Source organism: Phycomyces blakesleeanus (assembly GCF_001638985.1).
Source record: "Phycomyces blakesleeanus NRRL 1555(-) unplaced genomic scaffold PHYBLscaffold_1, whole genome shotgun sequence".
In the NCBI taxonomy this organism is placed as follows: Eukaryota; Fungi; Mucoromycota; class Mucoromycetes; order Mucorales; family Phycomycetaceae; genus Phycomyces; species Phycomyces blakesleeanus.
The window spans coordinates 4,365,715-4,386,603 of NW_017265134.1; the positions used below are offsets into that span (position 1 = coordinate 4,365,715).

At 35.0% G+C, this 20,889-nt stretch overlaps 4 protein-coding genes across 4 annotated transcripts; 2 read left to right on the forward strand and 2 right to left on the reverse strand.

Annotated features, from left to right (window-relative positions):
* Window positions 1-2,271: 2,271 nt before the first annotated feature.
* Window positions 2,272-9,051, reverse strand: PHYBLDRAFT_162151 (hypothetical protein; the record flags this gene model as incomplete). The annotated part of the gene is made up of 9 exons (XM_018434572.1): window positions 2,272-2,389; window positions 2,586-2,672; window positions 2,752-2,879; window positions 3,494-3,569; window positions 5,213-5,403; window positions 7,127-8,424; window positions 8,490-8,600; window positions 8,681-8,791; window positions 9,021-9,051. 9 exons carry the CDS (start codon window positions 9,049-9,051, stop codon window positions 2,272-2,274), a joined length of 2,151 nt encoding a protein of 716 aa, XP_018299592.1.
* Window positions 9,052-9,608: 557 nt separating this feature from the next.
* On the forward strand, window positions 9,609-10,724 carry PHYBLDRAFT_73443 (hypothetical protein; the record flags this gene model as incomplete). The annotated part of the gene is made up of 4 exons (XM_018442857.1): window positions 9,609-9,645; window positions 10,231-10,273; window positions 10,359-10,447; window positions 10,591-10,724. The coding sequence occupies 4 exons, from the start codon at window positions 9,609-9,611 to the stop codon at window positions 10,722-10,724; spliced, it is 303 nt and encodes a 100-aa protein (XP_018299593.1).
* A 741-nt stretch (window positions 10,725-11,465) lies between these two features.
* On the reverse strand, window positions 11,466-14,092 carry PHYBLDRAFT_184638 (hypothetical protein; the record flags this gene model as incomplete). The annotated part of the gene is made up of 8 exons (XM_018438964.1): window positions 11,466-11,635; window positions 11,719-11,901; window positions 12,086-12,142; window positions 12,202-12,873; window positions 13,191-13,374; window positions 13,482-13,495; window positions 13,553-13,640; window positions 13,680-14,092. 8 exons carry the CDS (start codon window positions 14,090-14,092, stop codon window positions 11,627-11,629), a joined length of 1,620 nt encoding a protein of 539 aa, XP_018299594.1. The 3' UTR covers window positions 11,466-11,626.
* Window positions 14,093-15,820: 1,728 nt separating this feature from the next.
* PHYBLDRAFT_162154 (hypothetical protein) lies at window positions 15,821-18,937 on the forward strand (the record flags this gene model as incomplete). Its single annotated transcript, XM_018434573.1, has 8 exons — window positions 15,821-15,947; window positions 16,080-16,112; window positions 16,178-16,345; window positions 16,431-16,877; window positions 17,565-18,031; window positions 18,083-18,292; window positions 18,329-18,513; window positions 18,559-18,937. The coding sequence occupies 8 exons, from the start codon at window positions 15,821-15,823 to the stop codon at window positions 18,935-18,937; spliced, it is 2,016 nt and encodes a 671-aa protein (XP_018299595.1).
* Between the last annotated feature and the right edge of the window lie 1,952 nt (window positions 18,938-20,889).

Below are 20,889 nucleotides of genomic sequence, written 5' to 3' on the forward strand. Positions count from 1 at the left end.
AACAAGGAGGCTACAAGTGACGAAAAAATGAATCTTTTATTCGAAACTTACTCTGCAATAAAGAAAGCATACAAATAATATCATTGCATTTTCAATTTTAACATAATTATTATAATGAGATACTTGCTTTATTATCTTATAACTGCAGTAAGGTATTTAACTTTAACAAAGTAATCTGGAGAAAAGTTTGCATATTCTGTTAGTTCTCTCTATAGATATTTTCTATGACGTATCTTTGTAGAAAGATCTACATATATTGAAGTGCTATTACATTAGGCGTTTGGCACTTATATAAAAAAATATGGCAGTTATATAAAAAAAATACGACGTTTACAAAAAAAAATACTACGGTTATATAAAAAAAATACAACGTTTACAAAGAAAAATACTACGGTTATATAAAAAAAATTCGACATTTACAAAAAAAAATACGACGTTTACAAAAAAAAAGTACGACGTTTACAAAAAAAAGTACGACGTTTACAAAAAAAAATACTACGGTTATATAAAAAAAATTGTAAGGCGCAAGGATAAAAAAATTGAGTGCCATGTACCCTTCCGCCAATAGTAAAAGAGGGGGAGCAAATTCAGATGGCAATGGGAGCAAATTCAGATGGCAATGGACGCAAATTCAATTTCTATGGAAGCCAATCAGATGTCAATGGGTTCTAATTAGATGGAAACGGATGCTAATTAGATGGAAATGGGCGCCAATTGAATGGATAAAACCAGTAGTCCTGTTTGGAGAATTAGCGCGAAGAGCCATGATTATACCTTTATATAATATCTGTTATTGTGATTTATTTTAATTTTTCTGAGTCAGTAAAATTTTAATTTATTATATAAAATATAACTAAAATACAATATATTATTATTAAAATTAATAACAAAATAAATTTTAATTCACTCAATTTTAATTCAGCAGCCACACAAAGTTGTCACATTGTAATCATATAGTATATCTATAATCACGAATTTTTTCAAATATTTCTACTTAGTAATGTATTTATAAATCAAGAAATATATAAAAAATACTTAAGGCACATCGATCTGTTTTACCTTTTGTGCAAAAAAAAGGGCACGTCGGTCTATTTTACCATAGATCTGGGAAGAGTATTATATTAACTTCCAGTAGGCTCTGCCCCCCCCCCCCCCCTTTGGGGGGGTGGGGGGGGGGGCACTACTCCCCTAGTGTATATTTAATACCTGGCATTTACTATTTTCTTAGAGCATCTCCAGCAGTATCTAAACCCAAATACTAAATATCCAAATTAGGATTTCCCGCGCTAGTACAAATAAAGTAATTTAGTATGAAGAATATCAAGGTCACTCCAGCAGTTTCTTAACACAGATTCTAAAGAGCTGATGATTTTGGTGAGGTTTTTCCTAAAGGCTGAGATTTAAAATTGACAATTCAAAGTCACAAAATAAAAAATGGAAATTTAGTAAGTGATAGAATCTAAACAAATTCTGAGAAAACTTACAGAAGTTTAGATTTTGATTCAAAAAGTTTAGATCTAAATTCCAGATTTAGATATTTAAATTTTTGTTTAGAAACTGCTGGAGACGTTTTTTTTGGAAAATCTAAACACCAGTTTCCTAATTTGTATATTTAGTATTTGGGTTTAGATACTGCTACAGATGCTCTTAGCCTTTATTACATATTCTTACTAATATTGGTATTATAATTTCCAATAAAAAAAGGAGGATAAAACAACCAGAGTTATATAATTAAACGAGATAGACCAGTTGTCCCTATTGGAACAGTTCAGGAAGCAATAACCATACTATGAAAAGAAAGAAAAAATTGCTTGTCTGAGTTTATTTAGATATTTTGGTATTATAAAGATTTAATACTAAAACAGAAACAAATGTAGCCCATACAAAAGTTGGAAACCTTTGAAGTAATAGAGTAATAATTGCACCTGTTGTTTATTTTTTTCTTTATTTTATATATTGAATAGTCATCTTGTAACATATATTATAATCTTTGCTGCCAAAGTTTCTTGTATGATTTTAAAGTCTTTTCAATTTAAAATATTTTTTTGAGATCTCATCTACATAATGGCTTAAAGGTTGAATTTTGTAAAATCAAATATATTTTATTTTTATTTTTTGTATTTATAATTTATAAGGCATCTGTCTTAAAATTCACTTTGATGTGGAGGATGCTGTTCTCGCCAGACTCCACCCAATAAAAACATAAAGCCAATTCAGACCTAAAGAGAAAGAAAGGAAAAAGAGAAAGAAATTAATAAATTGAGATTTTGGTCACACCCATGCTTTAAGATCATGCTTATGCTTGGCCTGGATCATTGCCACATATATGAGTCGACTCTTAAATGTGGGACGACCCCTGCTCACAAGCACAGACAAAGGTACAAGGCCACTCAAGCCCTAAAAAAAAAGAGAGAAATAAAAAAAAATAAATAAATTAAGAAGTTCCTTGTAAAAAATAAACAAATAAATTACCTTTGGAGTTATGAAGGGTGCTTATTGTTACTTTCTGTTATTTCATATTATTATTATTTTAAAAGAAATTGTATAGTTAATTATCGATTGTGTATTATAGTAAAAAAACATACCTCTTCATAACTTCATTGAGTTTGAGTTGCTCGGGGCCGAGTGCAACAGCCTCCAAGAACCCAATGATGGGGTCTTGGTCAGGGGAGCTAGATTACATATATATATATATTATATAGATATTGGTTTAGATTAGCACAGTATATGGAGCGTACTTTCTGTACTTACATAACCCTTGTGGGAAGTTTTCCAACATTCTCCCACCGAGACACAAAAGACTCCACAAATTCCTTGCGGAGATACTCTCTATAATCCGTCAAATCCAGGATTATAGAGAATATCTCTGGTAGTGGAGTCTAATTCAAATATATTTGATAAGTTACGGAAAATTTGTACAACGATAGTTATGTTGTTTGGTGAATATTATATTTGTGTCAAGCTGTTGCTTGATATCCTTGAAAAGGTAAAATTTTGGGGGTGGGCCTGGAGTACGGTCTGTAATCAAGATGATCACATCGATGACATTTATGCCGTCTTCCTGGCACTGCACCCAAGATACTGAATAGTTGCATCGTTAATGCTCCGGTTAGGGACATTAACGATTTTTTTGAAAGATTTATTAATCAAAATATGTTTTTAATATATTGTGTTATTTGTTGATTGATAAATGATATTTATTTATTTTTGCCACCTCTTTGTAGCTACTGGCCAAAGCCATTAGCATAGCTCCAGAGATACCAGATGAAATGTAGACATTTTTTTGCAAGGTTTTGAAAGAAGTTTGAAGTGTGTAGTTCATGTTGGTATAAAATGTAAGAAATGATGAAAGAGAAAAAATTGTCAAAAAAAAGCAGGGAGATATTATTTATTTATATTTTATTTTGGAGTGTAAGCAAGATGTATTATAAAATCTAACTTTAAAAGCGGGTAGTCTCGGAACCTTAAAGAATATATAGATGACTTATATTACTATTATTCTTTTTTCATAAAAAAATACCGAGTCAGAGAGATACAAAGCAATCTGATCAAGTAGCCAGAACTTTGTGCTAATAATTATTATTAGACAAATTATACAGATACAACTTGGTTATCCAATTATTTAACTTGAATTATAATAATAGTAATAAAATAATAGTAAAGAACATATCTGGAAGCCATATTTTTTGGGGGGTTTGTATTTTAATATTTTCAAAAAGGAAAGAAAACGTTATACTTTGTCATATACACAATTGGTATTGACAACTTTAAAAAAAAATTACTAAAATATTTGAAAAAAAAAGTAAAAAAAAACATAAAGATAAAGATAAGCATAAGCATAAGCATAAGCATAAGTATGAGAAGAAATAACGTGAATACAAAAAATACAAAAATAAAAATAAAACATATAGAAAAAAATTGTCATATTTGGATAAAGACATAAGGCAGAAAGCATATGATATGGAACAGATTGGTTAATTGTTAGGAACAACTTCATTATAAACAACATTGTTTATATAGACATTGCTAGTTGTTTCAGTAGAAATACTGTCCATATCAACCATAATTTTTACTAAGTCTGGAGTTTAAACCCTGGAGAGAGCGACATACAACTGCCCATGACCAAAGACATGGTCGGGAAGGTACAGACCAACTTTGTCAAAGGTCTGGCCTTAGGACTTGTTGATAGTCATGGCAAAGGCAAGGTGGACTGGAAATTGACATCGCTTGAAATCAATAAACATGGTCAATCCAGTTGGGTTCAGCTTGATTCTGGATATAAGAACCACCTTTCCAGCACTTGATCCTGTTACAATGGTGGCCTTGATAACATATCTGCCAAAGTCATTGCATATAAGGCGGGTACCATTGCAGAGGTCATTCTTGGGGTCCAGGTTTCTCAGTAGCATAATTGGACATCCGTTTTTGAGACATAGAGTATGTGGAGACAAAGATCCAGGGTCGAGTTTGTTGAGAAATTCAATTGGGTAACTCAATTGATCATCTTCACTGAGACCTTCGTCAATACTCTTGAACTCTGTTGCTTGTCTAGGGAACAGTTTCATAATAATGTTGTTGATCTTCTTAACTTCTGCATTCTTTGGGGTTAAGATTGCACGGCTCATAAGGAAGCTGGGATTGCTGGCATTATTAGAAAGATCAGGGAAGATTGTACTGGCCAGGTGATTGATATTACGGCCTCAGATAAGCATATAGGGGGGGATCTGAAAGGTGCCTGGACCACCAGTGGTCTGAAGACTGCCATTGCCAACAGTCAGAAGAAGGGCAGCAAACTCATTAAGTTGTGCCACTTCCCGGGAATCAGTGGACTCGGCAATACACATGTTCCTTGTGAGTTTCATGGAGTGAACATGGCTCTAGAGACATGCTTTCTTGATGCACTAAGAAAAAATCTGGGCTCTGTTTCCTCCTTGAATGACAGGAAGCACCTGGCAAAAGTCACTACCAAAAACGAACAGCTTGCCACCAAAAGGAACAGTATTGAGCAAGGGGTCAACCAACTTCATAACATCTTGAATAGAACAATTGACGGCATTGATAAGATACTTGCTGACCATGGAGACCTCATCCCAAACAATCAACTCTGTTTTCCTGATCAACTTTGCAAGCTCAGAGTTGGAAGGAATGGAACAAATAGAGTTGACGTCAATGTTAATGGGAATCTTGAACCTGGAATGAGCTGTTTGGCTACCATCCAAAAGCAGAGCTGCAATTCCACTGGTAGCTACCACGAGAGCAATCTTGCCTTGTTGACAGACTTTTTTGAGCATGGCATTGAATAAAAAAAGTCTTTCCAGTGCCACCTGGTCCGTCAACAAAATATAATCTTGGGGTTGTAGGGCTTGCATCAACTACTTCCATGACAACACGGTATACTGCTAGCTGTTCCTCATTGAATGAGAGCGTGTCCAAATCAGGCAAAGACAAAGCTTCGGTACAAAGGGCTTCTTGCTCATCAATCAATGTTCTCAATCCACTGGCAGGGATCTGGGCATCCGAGGAGTCTGGCAGTGGGGTGAGAACAAACCCAGAAAAGGAAGCGAGAGAAAGACCATTGGCTGACATGTGGCTTTCAATGCTCCACAGACATCTGTCATACTTGACTTCAGTTGGCTCAAGAGAGAAGTCATTTTCTGCCTGTCAGAAAGCATGGAGATAGTCCTCGACCATGGAAGAGCGGTAGGCCAGCCAGAGAGCAAAGGGATCAGACACCTCACAGAAGACCAAGAGGATGGCAAACAGGTGAGGCAATGATGATGGGATCTCATAGCCTACAGCTTCTTCCATTTGCTGTTATCCACCAACAGCCCAAGAGCACAGCAAGCATCTTGATTGGTAGGATATACGCGGCCTTCAAAAGTACGCAGATACTCAAAACTTGTGGCACCAGGGACATTGAGCAGCAAGATTCTCAGATAATACCGTTCTGGGTCTCTTGGTGAAACAGTGTGGACTCTGCCAAGGGTTTTGCTTTCCTTTTTGCCACGTGGAGTCCACTTTCCCTGATTTTTTTTCATGTAAAATGCGAAGGAAATTCCAAATAAAGATACTTGCGGAACGAAATATCCAATGTATTGTGAGCAAACCATCCAGTTAAGGTGGTGGAGGAGCCCCACCCAGATGTTTCTTCAAGAGAGTCAGATTCACGGAAGTAAATGGTCTTGGCGTTCTTAAGATGGATAGCAAGTCTCTGGTGAGCTGGGGACTCACTGTGAATCCTAAAAGAAAAGATTCTCCAGCAAGCTTCAGACGCAGAGACATAACAGGCATCAAGGAATTCTTGGATCTCATTGATAGGTTCTTGGGGGGTGGATGAGAATCCAGGCTGCAGGACTGTCATGGCATGGTCATGACCCTTGTATACATACTTGTAAAGATATTTTACAGAGGCAACAGAGGTACAGATCTCAACGTTGATATGTGCATTGTACTTTACACATAGGTAGCGGTTGTGAGGAACTATGCATCGATTGTCCAGGATGGTATTGTACCATATGACTGATCTTCCATTCTGTCTCCAACGATACAAAGGGTATCCAGCACCATCTTCAATTGTATCGTCTTGGGCATTCTTTGGATAATGCTTCTGGAAGCGGCCATTCTTCATGCAACGTGCTAGAGTGACATTAGCAAGACGGACCTCCTCTCCACATGGTCCATGCACCATATGGCGGCTGATGATTGCAAATACTTCTGGCTCAAGATCAGGATCCAGATACTCAGCAGAGACGATTCTGTCATAATCGTCTACTGTAACTGGCTTGTCTGCCATAGCTAGGATCAACAGAATATGGGCTCGAGGGAGACCTCGCTTCTGGAACTCAATGACATGGACATGTGCTACGGCCTTCCCCAAGATATGCTTCTTTGTTAAGTCGTGCATGAGTTGCTCAAGCTTCATGTGGAACACATGGGAACAAAGATCAGGTCTATCACTGGCACTCTGTCCACCCAACAGAAAATTTGTGATTTCTGGCCAAGTGGGATTGCAGGTAAAGGTCACAAAGAGATCTGGCTTGCCAAAGTGGTGCACAATGCCCATAGCATCTTGGTACAATTCACGCATACATTGTGGGCTGCCAAGGGAGGAGGAAGGAAGAATTACTTGCCAACTAAGATTTGTCATATCATTGTCATTGAGGTGGACTGCATCCTGAATACCACTGTAAAGTTCTGCACACATCTTTTTTTGGTTCAGTACATAATATCTAAGACGGCTATGTTCAATCTTGACATACATATCAACAATATACTGTTGAAAGAGGTGGCCAAAACGGTGGAGGAGGTGCATAAAGTTGGGATGGTACATGAGATGGTTAGCGTACCAGTCCATGGTGGAGATCTTTGACCCTGTTGGAGTATATCTATTGATGGTCCAGCCAAAATCACCAGAAGGGAAGAGTAGAACATACTGCAAAGCATCATAGTTGCGGTGGTACTCATTGATCTTGTGGTGATAGTCTGTCTGGGTGTGCAGAATGATGTCTCTTGCCTCATTATGCTCAGTATCACTCATCAACACTGCCACTTCCTCAACAGTGGGAGTATTGTACCGTTGCTGGTCTGCTGGGCCAGACTCTGCCAGGCAAAAGGTCATGTCGGCTGTTCCACCATTATCCCGTGCGACTTGATGCATAGAATGGAAGAGGGAAACAAATGGATTAACCTCCATGAGAACAGCCTGAATCTTTTCGAAGATTACCCTGTCTAATTCTGGGGCATTGCAATGTCTATGGTCGACCTGAGAGGCTAGGTCAAATATATAAACCTGGGCAAACTTGGGCTGATCCATCTGAGCCTGGGTTGTTGGAAGGACTGACCCAATCTTGTGGCAGATGGTCCTATGGATCTGGAGGTTGTATGCACCACCAATATTGTTGGCAACAGACTGATCAATGTTGACTCCCATGGAAGTGAAACCCATAGTGCTGTTGTACTGCCTGATCTTTTCGAAGAAATCTTTTCCAGCAGGAGTGTTGTGTACCAAAAGTTCTGCGATTTCAGGAGGGGTGGGTTCAAAGGGAGAAAGAATGACAGTCCTGAGTCTGCAGCACATGGAGAACTTGATGTTGTTTGCCTTGGACGTGTAGTTTTTCTCATGAATCCATATTAGAGCTCCACAGAATTGGCATTGTACATCTATGGCACCTCTGTTATCAGTTGGAGGTAATGGGGTGGTGGTATGCCGGGCCATGTTATGAGTGACAGCTAACTGGCCAGGGACAAAAGTGTGGTGCCATCTGTTGTTAGGACACTGCAAGCTGTTACTCTGTATGTGGCCAATTCCATTACAGCTGGAACAGCAGGGAATAACAGTGGCAGTGTTAATGGCAGTGGTGGTTGTCAAATCCAAGACTCTCTCAACAGCAGAAACTTGCAAAGCCTCAAAAGCAGCAGTTAGATCTATGATAAAAATATTAAAGAATAATTAATAATTGTGGCAATTGATATATAATTTTAAAAATTACCTCTGCTGCTCTCTGCAATATATTGTTCTGTAAAGGAGAGGTCAATTGACATTGGTTGTGTCGGTACAACAGAATCCTGGACAGCTTCAACTCTTGGTCTTGAAGCAGCAGCTAAATAGAGAAATATATAGAATAGAAACAATTATTAGAATTTTTGCTGAATATTAATTAATTTTGCTCCATTTATTTACCTCGACTACTCTCTGCAGGATATTGGTAAGCACGGGAGAGAGCAATGATTTCTGCTATGGTAAGAATTACAGGATTCTGAACAGTTTCCACCCTTGGTCTCGAAGCACCAGCTAAATAATCATATAAATGCAGATGATAGCAAATAAGTTAGAAACTATGCAAGTCGATCCAATGGATTAAAGTAATCCGTTTTAATGTTACTTCTACTACTCTCTGTCTGATATTCTTCTTGGGTAGAGAGATTATTGCTGGTTCTCTTTTGGGGGATCAAGAGAGTCTTGTTTCTTGGGTTCAAAGGGCAGGATAAATTTGATCTCCTGCTGTGACCCAATTGTTTACATGAAGCACAAACTGGTCCAGCAGGAGTCATATTGATATTTAATAAATTGTAATTGGTTTTGCAATTAAGGTGGGGATAGAGAAATAGTAAAGAGTATATGTAAGATTATTATTTTTCTGAAAGACATAAACTTTACAGACACCCTATATATACTCTTTTTCAAAGTAATAATTATACCAATAATGACAGACTTGTTATAATTTAAAATAGATTTAAATCATATGTAAATCAACAACGTGCTGAAGTAATATGATAATTAGAATAAATTCAAGAGAGTATCTTCTTCAAGTAATATTGAATAATAGAGTAAAATTCATATGTCAAGACGTAGTAAGATGACTTCTTCAAGTAATTGTAGCTAAATTAAGTAGGGTATAGCTGTAAAAGTTCATTAGAATGTCTTGTTAAAGTAATAAAAGTAAGATGACAAAAGGAACAGTCAGTTGTCAAAGTAGCGTGGGTTAACCTTTTGGAATTAACATGTGTATCAAGTTACAAATGCTGCAAAAAGTGCATGGTTCAATATAGCTTCTTAGAGTAACAGTATATATAAATTCTTGAATATCCAATTTTCAATGCACAATCATATGTTTCATTTTACTTTATCAGTTATTGTTATAAAATGTAATATATAATATTGATGATCTTTGCTTTTAAATTAAAAAGTAGTAATAGCCAACATGTTTTTCTTTTTTTTGTTGTAAATTAATTCAAATCCATGTATCGGGGCGCAGCACAATTGTAACATACAAATAAATCATTATTTTTATTTTATTTTTATTTATTATTTATATTGAATAGCTTTTGGTAATAGCTAAAATGATATATACATATATTCTCTTTATTCTTTAGATCGATATATTTTTATTACGATTACAATACAATTAAAAATGATCTGATTTTTATTTATTTATATATAATTTATAAGTATAATAATAATAATAGTTGGTAGTAATAAGAAAAAAAAATATAATTTTTAAAGATGTTCAAAGCAAATAGTGATTTAATAGTAAAGACATTTTGTTATATAGACATGATTTACATTAAAATAGAGATTTATCAATAATTAAGATATTGAATGCAATCGAAAGATGATTAGATTCTATATAACTTATGTGCAGAGTATCTCTCTTTTTTTTAATGGTTTGAACATAAGTCATGTGATTTATAACTTCCTTTCTTTTTAACTGTTTGAACGTAAGTCATGTAATTTAGTAACTTCCTATGTTCTTAGTGATTTAAAAGTGCGAACGTAAGTCACGTGCAGAGATATCTCTCTAGGATATTATATAATTTGATAAAAGTATTAAATTTAATACTAATTATATAGATTTTAGCCAATTGGTTATTCTTTCTTTATCTATAGTATGGTTATTCTTCTCAATGGGGAACCCTCTGAGAGCTAGCACAGCTTGGTTTTATAAAAGTAAAACAATAGTAAGAGCATCTTCAGCAGTAACTTTTATCCCAACTTTTATACAGCATTTTGACTTTTATCTAAAAGTTAATTTTCCAGCAGTTCCTTTTATTTTATTTTATGAAAAATTTATGGTCCTAAATTTTATCTAGTTGCTATATTTGACAGGGATATAAAAGTTCTAGCTGAAAGCACTCTCAAAATTTATTTAAAAGTTAGAGAAAAAATTAACTGCTGGGCGGGTAGCTTTTTTTATGTAAAAGTGACAATTTTTGATCTCAGATAAAATAAAAGTTAGCTGACTGCTGAAGATGCTCTAAGTTTTAATTATTTTATTAATATTATTCTGACAGAATAAGTCAAAGAATTTTAACAAATATTATCTATTACCTTTAAATAAATCTGTTTGCTATTATGAGCCATCTATCAAATAAGACAATTTAAAAGCAAGTATTAAAGTAGAAGAAAGAAAATAAAATACTATATTAGCATAACTGTTACTCTTATAAAAAGTAAAAGTATAATTATTTCTATTTAATATGCTATATATAGGTCTTAATTTCCTTTTTTATTTCCAGTTAAAGATATATTTGAATGTCTATATTTTCTGGTAGATGGTAAAGTATTAGCCGAAATTGAGGCTTATCTACCAGAAAATAAGACAAAAAATACAACTACCAAAAAATAAAAAACACGATAATTTACTAAGTCGTTTTGAAAGTTGTTTCAATTTACAAAACAATTCTTTGAGAAAAAAGCTAGATAGTTATAATTTTTTTCTTGTGTATGAGATCTGCAAAGATGAACTTCATATTTGTTTTTTATAGACTGAAAGACTTGTAAAGAGCGTTGATATGCATCAAACAAAGTCTGACCATCATCTTCAGTCATATACTGTTGCATAGTCAGTAGATCTTGGTTTGCATACTGAAGCGTTTGATTGATGTTGTTGTAAATGAGTATTGACTACTGCTGTAATTGAGAATAAGTCTGAAGGAAATAATATAAGGCCTCAGCTATTCCAGTCAAAGGTGTCTACCGATTACTTTATTATTTAACACACAGGTTTAGCATGCATGATAGTGATTATATTTCATATGATGATATCACCATAATATGGGATACATCAGTGGATTATTATAAGCATAATTATAACTCATAAACACATTTACTTTCGATGTTAATACTTCATTGGGACTACACACATTTATATAATTAATCATACATTAATTATCCCAAGATCACGTTGCTCTGATTAAGGCTCAGATAGGATCGATTACCTGACCCCAGTCATATAATTTTCCCAATCCAAAACAATATAAATAGCAGTAGTAGTTCAGTGTAGGAACCTCGTCAAACTTTGATACAAAATCTTTTCTCAATAAACAAAACCTACAAAAGTTCTCACGAATCTTCGTTCCTAATTTCAAATCTTGAATTCTTCCTCTTAAAAACTTCTTCAACTTCAACCACCACAACAGATGTCAATACATTGCTGTATAAAAGCAGATGTACGACTGATAGTTGGTATGATTGTAGCTGTTTCATAGGTAGAGACTGGCTGTATTACGTTTGTACTTGTGACAGAAGGTGGAGAGAAGTAGAGAGATCGGTTTGTATGCATTTTAAGCAAATACATATGCTTACAAGGTTTATATCTTTGCTGATAATCAAAGCAGGTACAGGAAATAAGCATGTTTGGCTCTGCAACGAACAACATATGCTGTATTTTCATTTACAAACGACCAAACTTGACAATTTACATCTTTTGCAATACCAGGAGCAACAATCATCATTTCTCTGTCATCATCATCGACTTCTTCAGCTTCCATCTCATGTATTCTTTGTTGTCTAGTAAAAGAACTCATTGGACCATTGTTTGCCATGACGTGTTTGTATTTTTGAGTGAGATAATACTCAATATTAAGTACTAAAACAAAAACAAGCTTATCAAGTCTCTTGTTTCTAGATTTTTTCATGAAAACTGTTTTTAATTGATTGTGCCAGGACTCAATATAGTTATTTGTGAGCATATAGGAGAATTGTCGTTTATGGTATGCTCTACTCCAGATCTTAAACTTTGCTTCTGTGCACCAGTTTCTCTCAAAGTAATCCAAGAAGCTTTCTTGGTCGTCGAAGTCTTCTTTAAATTGTACAATTTTATAATGAAACTCGTCTATATCTTCTTCATAAATGATCTCTTGCAGAGACTTCATCATCACACCATGTAAAATTCGTGCCTCTGATAATGAGGATCCAAGAATCTTCACACTGTCAGATAACTTTTGGTTCCATGCTTGGGTTATATGAAAGATGCAAAATTGAATGGGTGTTGCAGGGAAACTTATCTGAATGGCGTGAACTTCTGCTGTACAACAATTAATAGTAAATTGCTTTGTGTCAACAAGCAAAAAAGATGTCTTTAAGAACTGCAGCTACTGCACAATGGAGCTTATACTTCAATCATTGGTTACCATAAAGGTAACAGATCATCCTCTATCAATATCTTCATTATGCACCAAAATAGTATAAAGAATTTCATTCACATTGCTAGAGATTGTATGAGTAGCATCCAACAGAAAGAAGTCATGGTTTTCATTTTTTCTTGCTGAGATATCTAGATAAATTTTACAAAGAGAACAATAGGTACTGTGAGAGTGTTGTTTATTAAAGAGACAAAATAATATTGTTTATATCTGCTACTATTAAAGTCCCTGTAATTCAAATCCCTGTTGTGTAATGGTTAGTTTACACTGTATGAGTGTGTAGTGTACATGTGTCTGATGTGCAACAGTTCCAGAGATTGTAAACTTCCCAGGTTCATTAGCAAGAAGGAACCAGTGTTTGATTGTGAAGTCTGTTCTTCACTCAATTGTGATGTGTATACCACACTTGCTGCATAGATGACATAAAACAATAAGCAAAGACCAATGGATCTGGAGAATATGAAGTGTTTGCCTTAAATATGTTGAAGCTTAAGGCAGAAAGTTTGTTGTTCATCTAGATTAGGAAAGAAGTCATTTGGTCTTTGTCAAAATAATACAGCTTTTTATTGATCTATTACAGAAATATATTAAAGTAAATGCTATAAGATATATTATTTTTAAAGCTTACTTTGTTCATCGAATTCCAGATATCATAATAGTTAACTTTTCTTTCAGACTTTCTACCATATCGATCTACAGCTCTCAACATATCAATTCTAATTTGACTAGCATATTTTGACAACTGTTCTAATTACTGAGCCAACTCGTGAAGATATTTCTTTGCAAGAGGAAGGATGTAAATGTCACTACGCATATCACCAGGAGTATGCTCTGCATGATCTTTTGTAACAACAAATTCATATAACTCAGATGTCTTAAAGAATCCTTTCACACAAAGAAGAGCAGGACACTTGTTTTTCTTTGTTTGCTTTTGAATCACACGCAAAGCTGTCTTAGATTCATAGGTTCCCCAACAATGACAGGAATACTTCTGAGAAAAACACAACTTAATACCAGTTGCTTTGGTGTCTTCAGCAGTAATGTTGGTGGGTTGCTTATTGGTGTTGCGAATAACCCACTTGACTGTACAAGCTTCCCCAATCTCTGTTAAACATTCTTTCCACTCAGATGTTTTTACTCTAATAATATTTTCTAATCTAAGTGTCATCACTCCTGGAACAGAAAAGCATTCCAAGGCTTGGGAGATTGTTGCCAAAGCAAAAAAATTTCATTAGAGTAAGTGTTGTTGATTGACATATTTGGTAAGAGTGTATATTTTAATAAAACGCGTAATTTAATGGATATAGAATATCTGTTTCAAATAAACAATTCAAAAACAAAAAAAAGAATTGGCAGTCACTATTTTGGTTAATATTTTATCATCTACCAGAAAATATAGACTTTCATATATTTTCATCTTTGATATATATAAGATTTTTTATTATTTTCAAATTTTATTTTATATAATTAATGTAAATGTTATAAATCTGTGTATAACACTGTAGGAAATGACAAAAATTATAATCCCGTTCTAGTCAAAAGGCACTGTCTTTTGCCAGGTCGACCAGGTTGTTTAAGTCAATGAAAATAGAGAAATATGCTGTTTGTGCTACCTATTTAACCAAATAAAATGTTTAGATTTATAGATTTAAACCTTATGTCAGCCAATAACATTAGAGAATATCCTTTTTCTGTTGCACTGTTTTTCTTCTACTTTTGGGGAGCAATACCCTTATTAAAAAGTTACAAATACTCAAATTCATTGAAAAAAAAAACGATTAAAAAATTGAATTCTGCTAAAATTAAAGTGGAAGATTTTTATTTATTTCATTTTTCAAAGTTGAAAATATCAAGGTTAAAGAGCCACAGTACATGTCTAAGTACTTGTACAATTTTTAGCAATATTGTTAACTATTTAAAAGAAATTTTTTATAAAAGAAGCAGAGAAGCAATAAAATTACTGAGATTCTTTTAGTCTATACAAAAAAATAAGAAGAAAGACAGAAAGACTTTAGTGTTTGTAATTTGAAAGAGCTTATTTTAAATAGTATACAATCAGTATTTAATGAATGTAGAATAATACAAAGTTTTATATTTGATGCTTTCTAGACTAGGCCTATACTTTTATTTTACATATTCATACCTTTAATAATTTAGATGATGCAAGCCTGATTATAATCGAAATGAAGTTTTATTAGTAATTGACTAATAATATTATTAACATTAATAATACCTTTCCACTGATCATCACATCTATGTAGCAATATTCTTCTATAGCAATGTTATTTAGTATATAACATAGTTAAAAGTATTATTGTTTTTATAATTGTCATTAAAGAAAAGAAAAAATATTAGTGTAGTTAAATAGGACTCAGTGTTTACTTTTTTCAGAAGTAAGTACTAAGCTGCAATTCAACAAATGAATATCAGCATAAAAGCATTGTAAATTCTACTAAGTTGTTTTTTACTACTAGAGAATTGCACTATGATTTTGCGTATGAGTGGTTGGACGTCAAAACATACCTTATAAAGGTTTTTATTTTTTAATAAATAATGGCAGAGAGATATTCAATAATCATTAGTTTTACTGGACCAATAATAGAGAGCTGTTTAAATTTGAGGCGTATCCTTTTATCTGATGCAAGCCCCTTTCACTGGAAAAATAAAAAAAAATACTATAGCTTTAAGTAACGAGAAAGGTAGTGGAAATGTCAGGGTTTTTTTTCAGCTCAGCCGTTTTTTTTATTTAAGTTGGGGGTGTATTTTCGATGTATTCTATTGGTTTAGATAGACAATAAAAAATTCATATTTTTTTGGCTTGCTATAAAATCACATCAAATAAAGTATTTGTAGTACTTGTTTCCTTTTTTATTTTATAATTCAAGCTATACACAATATGTTTCCCTCTACCCAAATCCACACCTTAGACTGTCACTGCATTAAATGTCACAACAGTCATCAGAAATCTTCTTATGCTGCAAAGCGTACTGAGACTCGTCGTAATAAGAGAGCTAGAGTTGAAGGTACCAGAATATTTGAGAATAGTATAATATATTCAGTGTTGGTTTTTTGTTTGCTGCGTAATAATCGTTTTAATTTTTTATTTTTTATTTTTTATTTATGTTGTTTATTTTTAAACTTTTAATGAAACACAGCCGCAATGAGAAACATGGATGTAGATACTGAGGGTAAGAATTTTTTTATTTGAAAGCAGAAAAAAAAACTAATAAACTATTATATTCCATATTTGTAGTAATCCTGACCTCTCATTCCGATTCTGTGGAAGCAATGGATGGTCAGGCCAACTCACCTTTTTTGGATGCCGCCTCAATGTTTGACAATGACAGAGACGACAATGATTTCGATGACAATGTTGAAGATGAAGTCAATGAGATCGAGATTGAGGACTTCAACAGTGAAGGTCAGTGTGAGATACATAAAGAAAACTAAAAGAAAAAGAGAGTAAAAGAAAAATCAAGTGTTAATTTTTTTTTAATTTTTTACAGACCCTTTTGCTGCTCCTGATATGCCCAAAAATGAAGTCCATCAATTCATAGCCATCTTTACGGTACTGTTTGCTTCACGTCATGTTGTTGATAAGGGTGCTGCTGTCTTGATTGAGTTTATCAACAACCTGCTGAGAATCTACGACCAAGATTTTCAATTACCAACCAGTCTTGCCGGTTTACAAAAAATGACAGGATTTTCTGCTATTACAAAAGGCATCAAGAAATTTGTGGTGTGCCAAGACTGTCATACAGTATATCAGGATATCGTATCTGCTCCTCCTCGATGTGTTTCCTCAAAACTTGGTGCCAGGTCTGCATGCAACTGTAATTTGACGAAATCCATATCTTCCGGTGCCTTGGTTGCAAAGCGTGAATATGTCTACCAATCCATTAAAAATACATTGAGCGTTTTCTTCCATCGCCCTAGTTTCGAAGCCAAGATTCGTCAATGGAATAAGGAGTTGAAGATGGTAGATACTCTGTGCGATGTCTATGATGGTGCGATGTGGAAGGAGTTGAAGGACAAGGATGGTGTATCATTTGTGTTGGACCCACGCTCACTAATGTTAACACTTAACATCGACTGGTTCCAGCCCTTTGATGGTGTCACTCACTCCTCTGGTGCTATCTATCTGGCCATCAACAACTTGCCCCGTGATGAAAGATTCAAGCCAGAGAATATTATCCTTGTAGGTCTCATGCCTGGTCCAAAGGAGCCAAAAACCAACGAGATCAATAGTTACTTGGAGCCCTTGGTGGATGATTTGAAGCAGCTGTACGTTGACATGCGGATTCCTACACACGAATTCCCAAATGGTGTCAGTGTTCGTGCTGCACTACTGATGGTTGCATGTGATATCCCAGCCGCCAGAAAGACAAGTGGATTCACAGCGCATAACAGCACATATGCTTGTTACAGGTGCAGCTGGCAGTTTACTCGGTTAGGGAGCAGCAACCAGGTTGATTTCCGTGGATTCAATTATTCTCGTTGGAATATCCGCAGTGGTGCAGAGAGCAGGTTGCATGCTGAGGAGTGGAAGGATGCAAGTACACTCTCAGAAAGGCATCAGCTGGAGGTCGAAAATGGTGTTCGATGGTTGCAGTTGCAACGCCTTGGATACTTTGATCTAGTACGTGGAACGATCATTGATCCCATGCATAATCTTTTCCTGGGGACGTCTAAGAGATTAATGGATTGGTGGATTGATGAGAAGACAATTGGACCTGAAGAGTTTGCTTCGATGGAGAAAATTGCAGAGACAATGGTACTGCCCAGAGATTACACCACACTGACAACCAAAATTGGAAAGGGCTTCAGCTACATGAAAGCGGACGAGTGGAAATCATGGGTTCTGGTTAATTCTCCTGTCTTGTTGCATGGTATTCTCCCTCCATTACAATTCAAGAACTGGATGTATTTCGTTGATGCATGCCAATACTACGTAAAGCCCAGCATTACTTTTGATGAGATCACCACTGCCCACAGCCTGTTAGAAAAGTTTTGCAATGCATGTAACGTAGACTATACCGCCACTATTCTCACCTGCAATATGCACCTACACCTCCATCTTCATGAATGCATTCGTGATTTTGGACCAGTGTATGGTTATTAGCTCTTTGGGTTTGAGCGATACAATGGTATTTTAAAGAATTTCAAGACAAATGGCAAAGACGGTTTTGAGGCGACCTACATGAAAAATTTTGTTCAGAATGCGTATAAGGGTGATTATATCAATGCTGTTCTTAAAAGTTCTAGCCAGTTCCCCTTCATTCACACTCTGTCTAAACTTGTTACAACCTCCATACCTGCCACCACAGTCACCACTCTCTCCAGTCGCCCATTCAGATTGCAAGCATTCGTTTAAGGCTACACTGATCCTTATAATCCACCCAAGGGTAACGAGCCTCTTCCTCCTTCTACATTTCCTCTAAAATACAAAAAGCCATTAGTAATGGATGATTCCGACTATCTCCATTTACTTGAATATTACCAAGTCGCTTACAACCTCCCAGACCTTGCCAGCTATCAGGACACGTCCTATAATCGCCCAGCACTTGACAATCAAATCATCAAATTGAAGTCAATTGACATTCTTGGTCAACACTATTGAGGAACAAACAACAGCACAATCAGTCACGGATCACTTGTTCAGACAAAGTTTGTTGGTAGTAATGGAAACATTATACTTGGATTTGCTGGACAAATTCAGTATCTTTTTACACACTCCTTCCAACTTCCACCTATGCACAATCTCCATCTGACTTGCATGGTTCATGATCATCAACATGTATTCGCATTTATCAAGTGGTTTCGTACTTCCTCTGATAGGTCGCGTGAGGATGATGGTGTTGAATTTTGTTTGCCCACGTTCTCTCCAGATAGCTACCATAGCATTATACCTGTACATCGCATCTTATTAGAGGTTGCTACAGCTACTATTGCGACAAGTAGAAATGTTAGCAAAATGCTGGTAATTCCATTGCTAAAGAAGCTATATGCTTAAATAATAACTAAAGTGAACTTTTACATTTTTTTTTCTTTAACAAAAAAAACAGAGCGCGTATTTCTGATATATATATTGATAGTATTTTGTATGTGAAAAGTAATATATAGATAAAAAGAGAGAGGCAATTTTTGTTTATTTAATACCCGTCTCTAAGGGCCCACTGAGGAAATTTGGGGGTTATGTCATCTGGGACTGCTGTATTGGACACACTGGTGAAAACCCTCTCCTTCATTTGAGAAGCACTTGACCCCATTGCTTCAATAACATACTCATCAACGAGTTTAATGAGAGTATTGAACTAAAATGATTTTGTTAATACTTCACTTTATATTTTTTATAATAAGACAAAATTATTAATATAAAATAATATACCTTGTCACTTCTCCATCCTGGCCGAACAATCTTGACGATGCTCTTCATGCGATTCTCGAAGTCTTCATCTGCAGATTCTCCATCGGACATTGCTGCCATTTGCATTGTGAAGTCACAATCTCTCTTCATTTGTAGATCAATTGCTTCTTTGTTGTCTGTGTATGCAAGTAAACGGCGAGTATGATTCTAATAGTAGTTTTTTTATATTAGTATTTTTAAAATTCTCAAGACTAAACTATATTATTTTGAGATTATTTATTTAGAGATTACACTTATATCTCTGGCACGTCCTGCCCTTCTCGAATGAGTGTTTGTTGCTTTTATTTCCTCTTTGGTTTTTCTTGCTTTTGAAACCCGGCTGGTGAAGTTTTTGTGCAGTCTTGCTCTCAAGTCTGCCTCTCTAAATCCCTCATGGGTAAACTTGCACTTCAAGTTTTCAAGAAGTCACACCACCAACTCCTTGTTTGGCGACTTGTAAAAGAAAACATTTGTATTCCATCTGGGCTTACTCTCATTTGCCAGGATATCAGCTTGATTTCTTGTTTTCAGCTTGGGATCCCACATGAGATTACAAATATGGGCCTGATAGAATATATGACAAAATACATCAATAAAATTTTGCACACGTTGATACTCACATAAACATCATTAGAGGCCTTCTTGCTAAACTCAGACGGGGCGTTGAAGGCAGGCTGAGAAACATTAGCCATTGTATTGGTAGGGGAAACGAGGGGGGCCCTGCTTAAACTGTCAATAGCAGTGATTGTCTCAGTGCTGCTGGTGGCAAGAACACCAATTCCGCTATTCATGTTTAGCAATGTATCTTCAACAGTGCCGATTTGTTCTTGTACAATTGACATGTCAGCTGCCATGTTGGTTCCCATGGCTATCATATTAGTTTTCAAAGTAGAAAGAATTTCCATCAATTGTTCGTTTGTAATCTCAACGGGACGAAGAGCAAGTTGATGTCTTTGAATAGCCATTGTCTACAGAATATAATAAAAGGTAAAAATGTAACTGTTAATTTTACATTACATTGTTATTGATGCTATTATACAATTGAATTGAATTGAATTAAAAATAAATTATATCAAATTTACATACTTAAATTATTTGAAATAAAATGGGTTGATGTGTGTGTTTGAGTATGAGTGCAATAAGTAGCAAGAAAGCAGGAGAAAGAGTAAACAAATTGTATAAAACGTATGGTTTATATAGATATTCAGCATATCTTTGATATATAAGTCTCTATTAATACTTCTTGTAATCACTGAGATGCAAATCGGCTTTCATACTGCTTTAGAACCCAATTGATCAAACCAGTCTAGTCTTTTGTTTCAAACGCACTTTTCTTTTTTCTTTTTTTTTCTTTTTTTGTTGTTGTTCCTGTTTCTCTTTTTTTTTGCTCTTTATATTTGCTATTGGTCTTTTCTTTGTTTCTCTATCTCTGCAACTTCTATTATATTTGCGAACTATTTGTGTAAGACATGTTCTTTCTAAAAAGTCTTCTTTATAGAAAATAAAAGAATTTATTTATTCTGTTGCCATAGACACACTCTTCGTCGCTGTCTCCACCC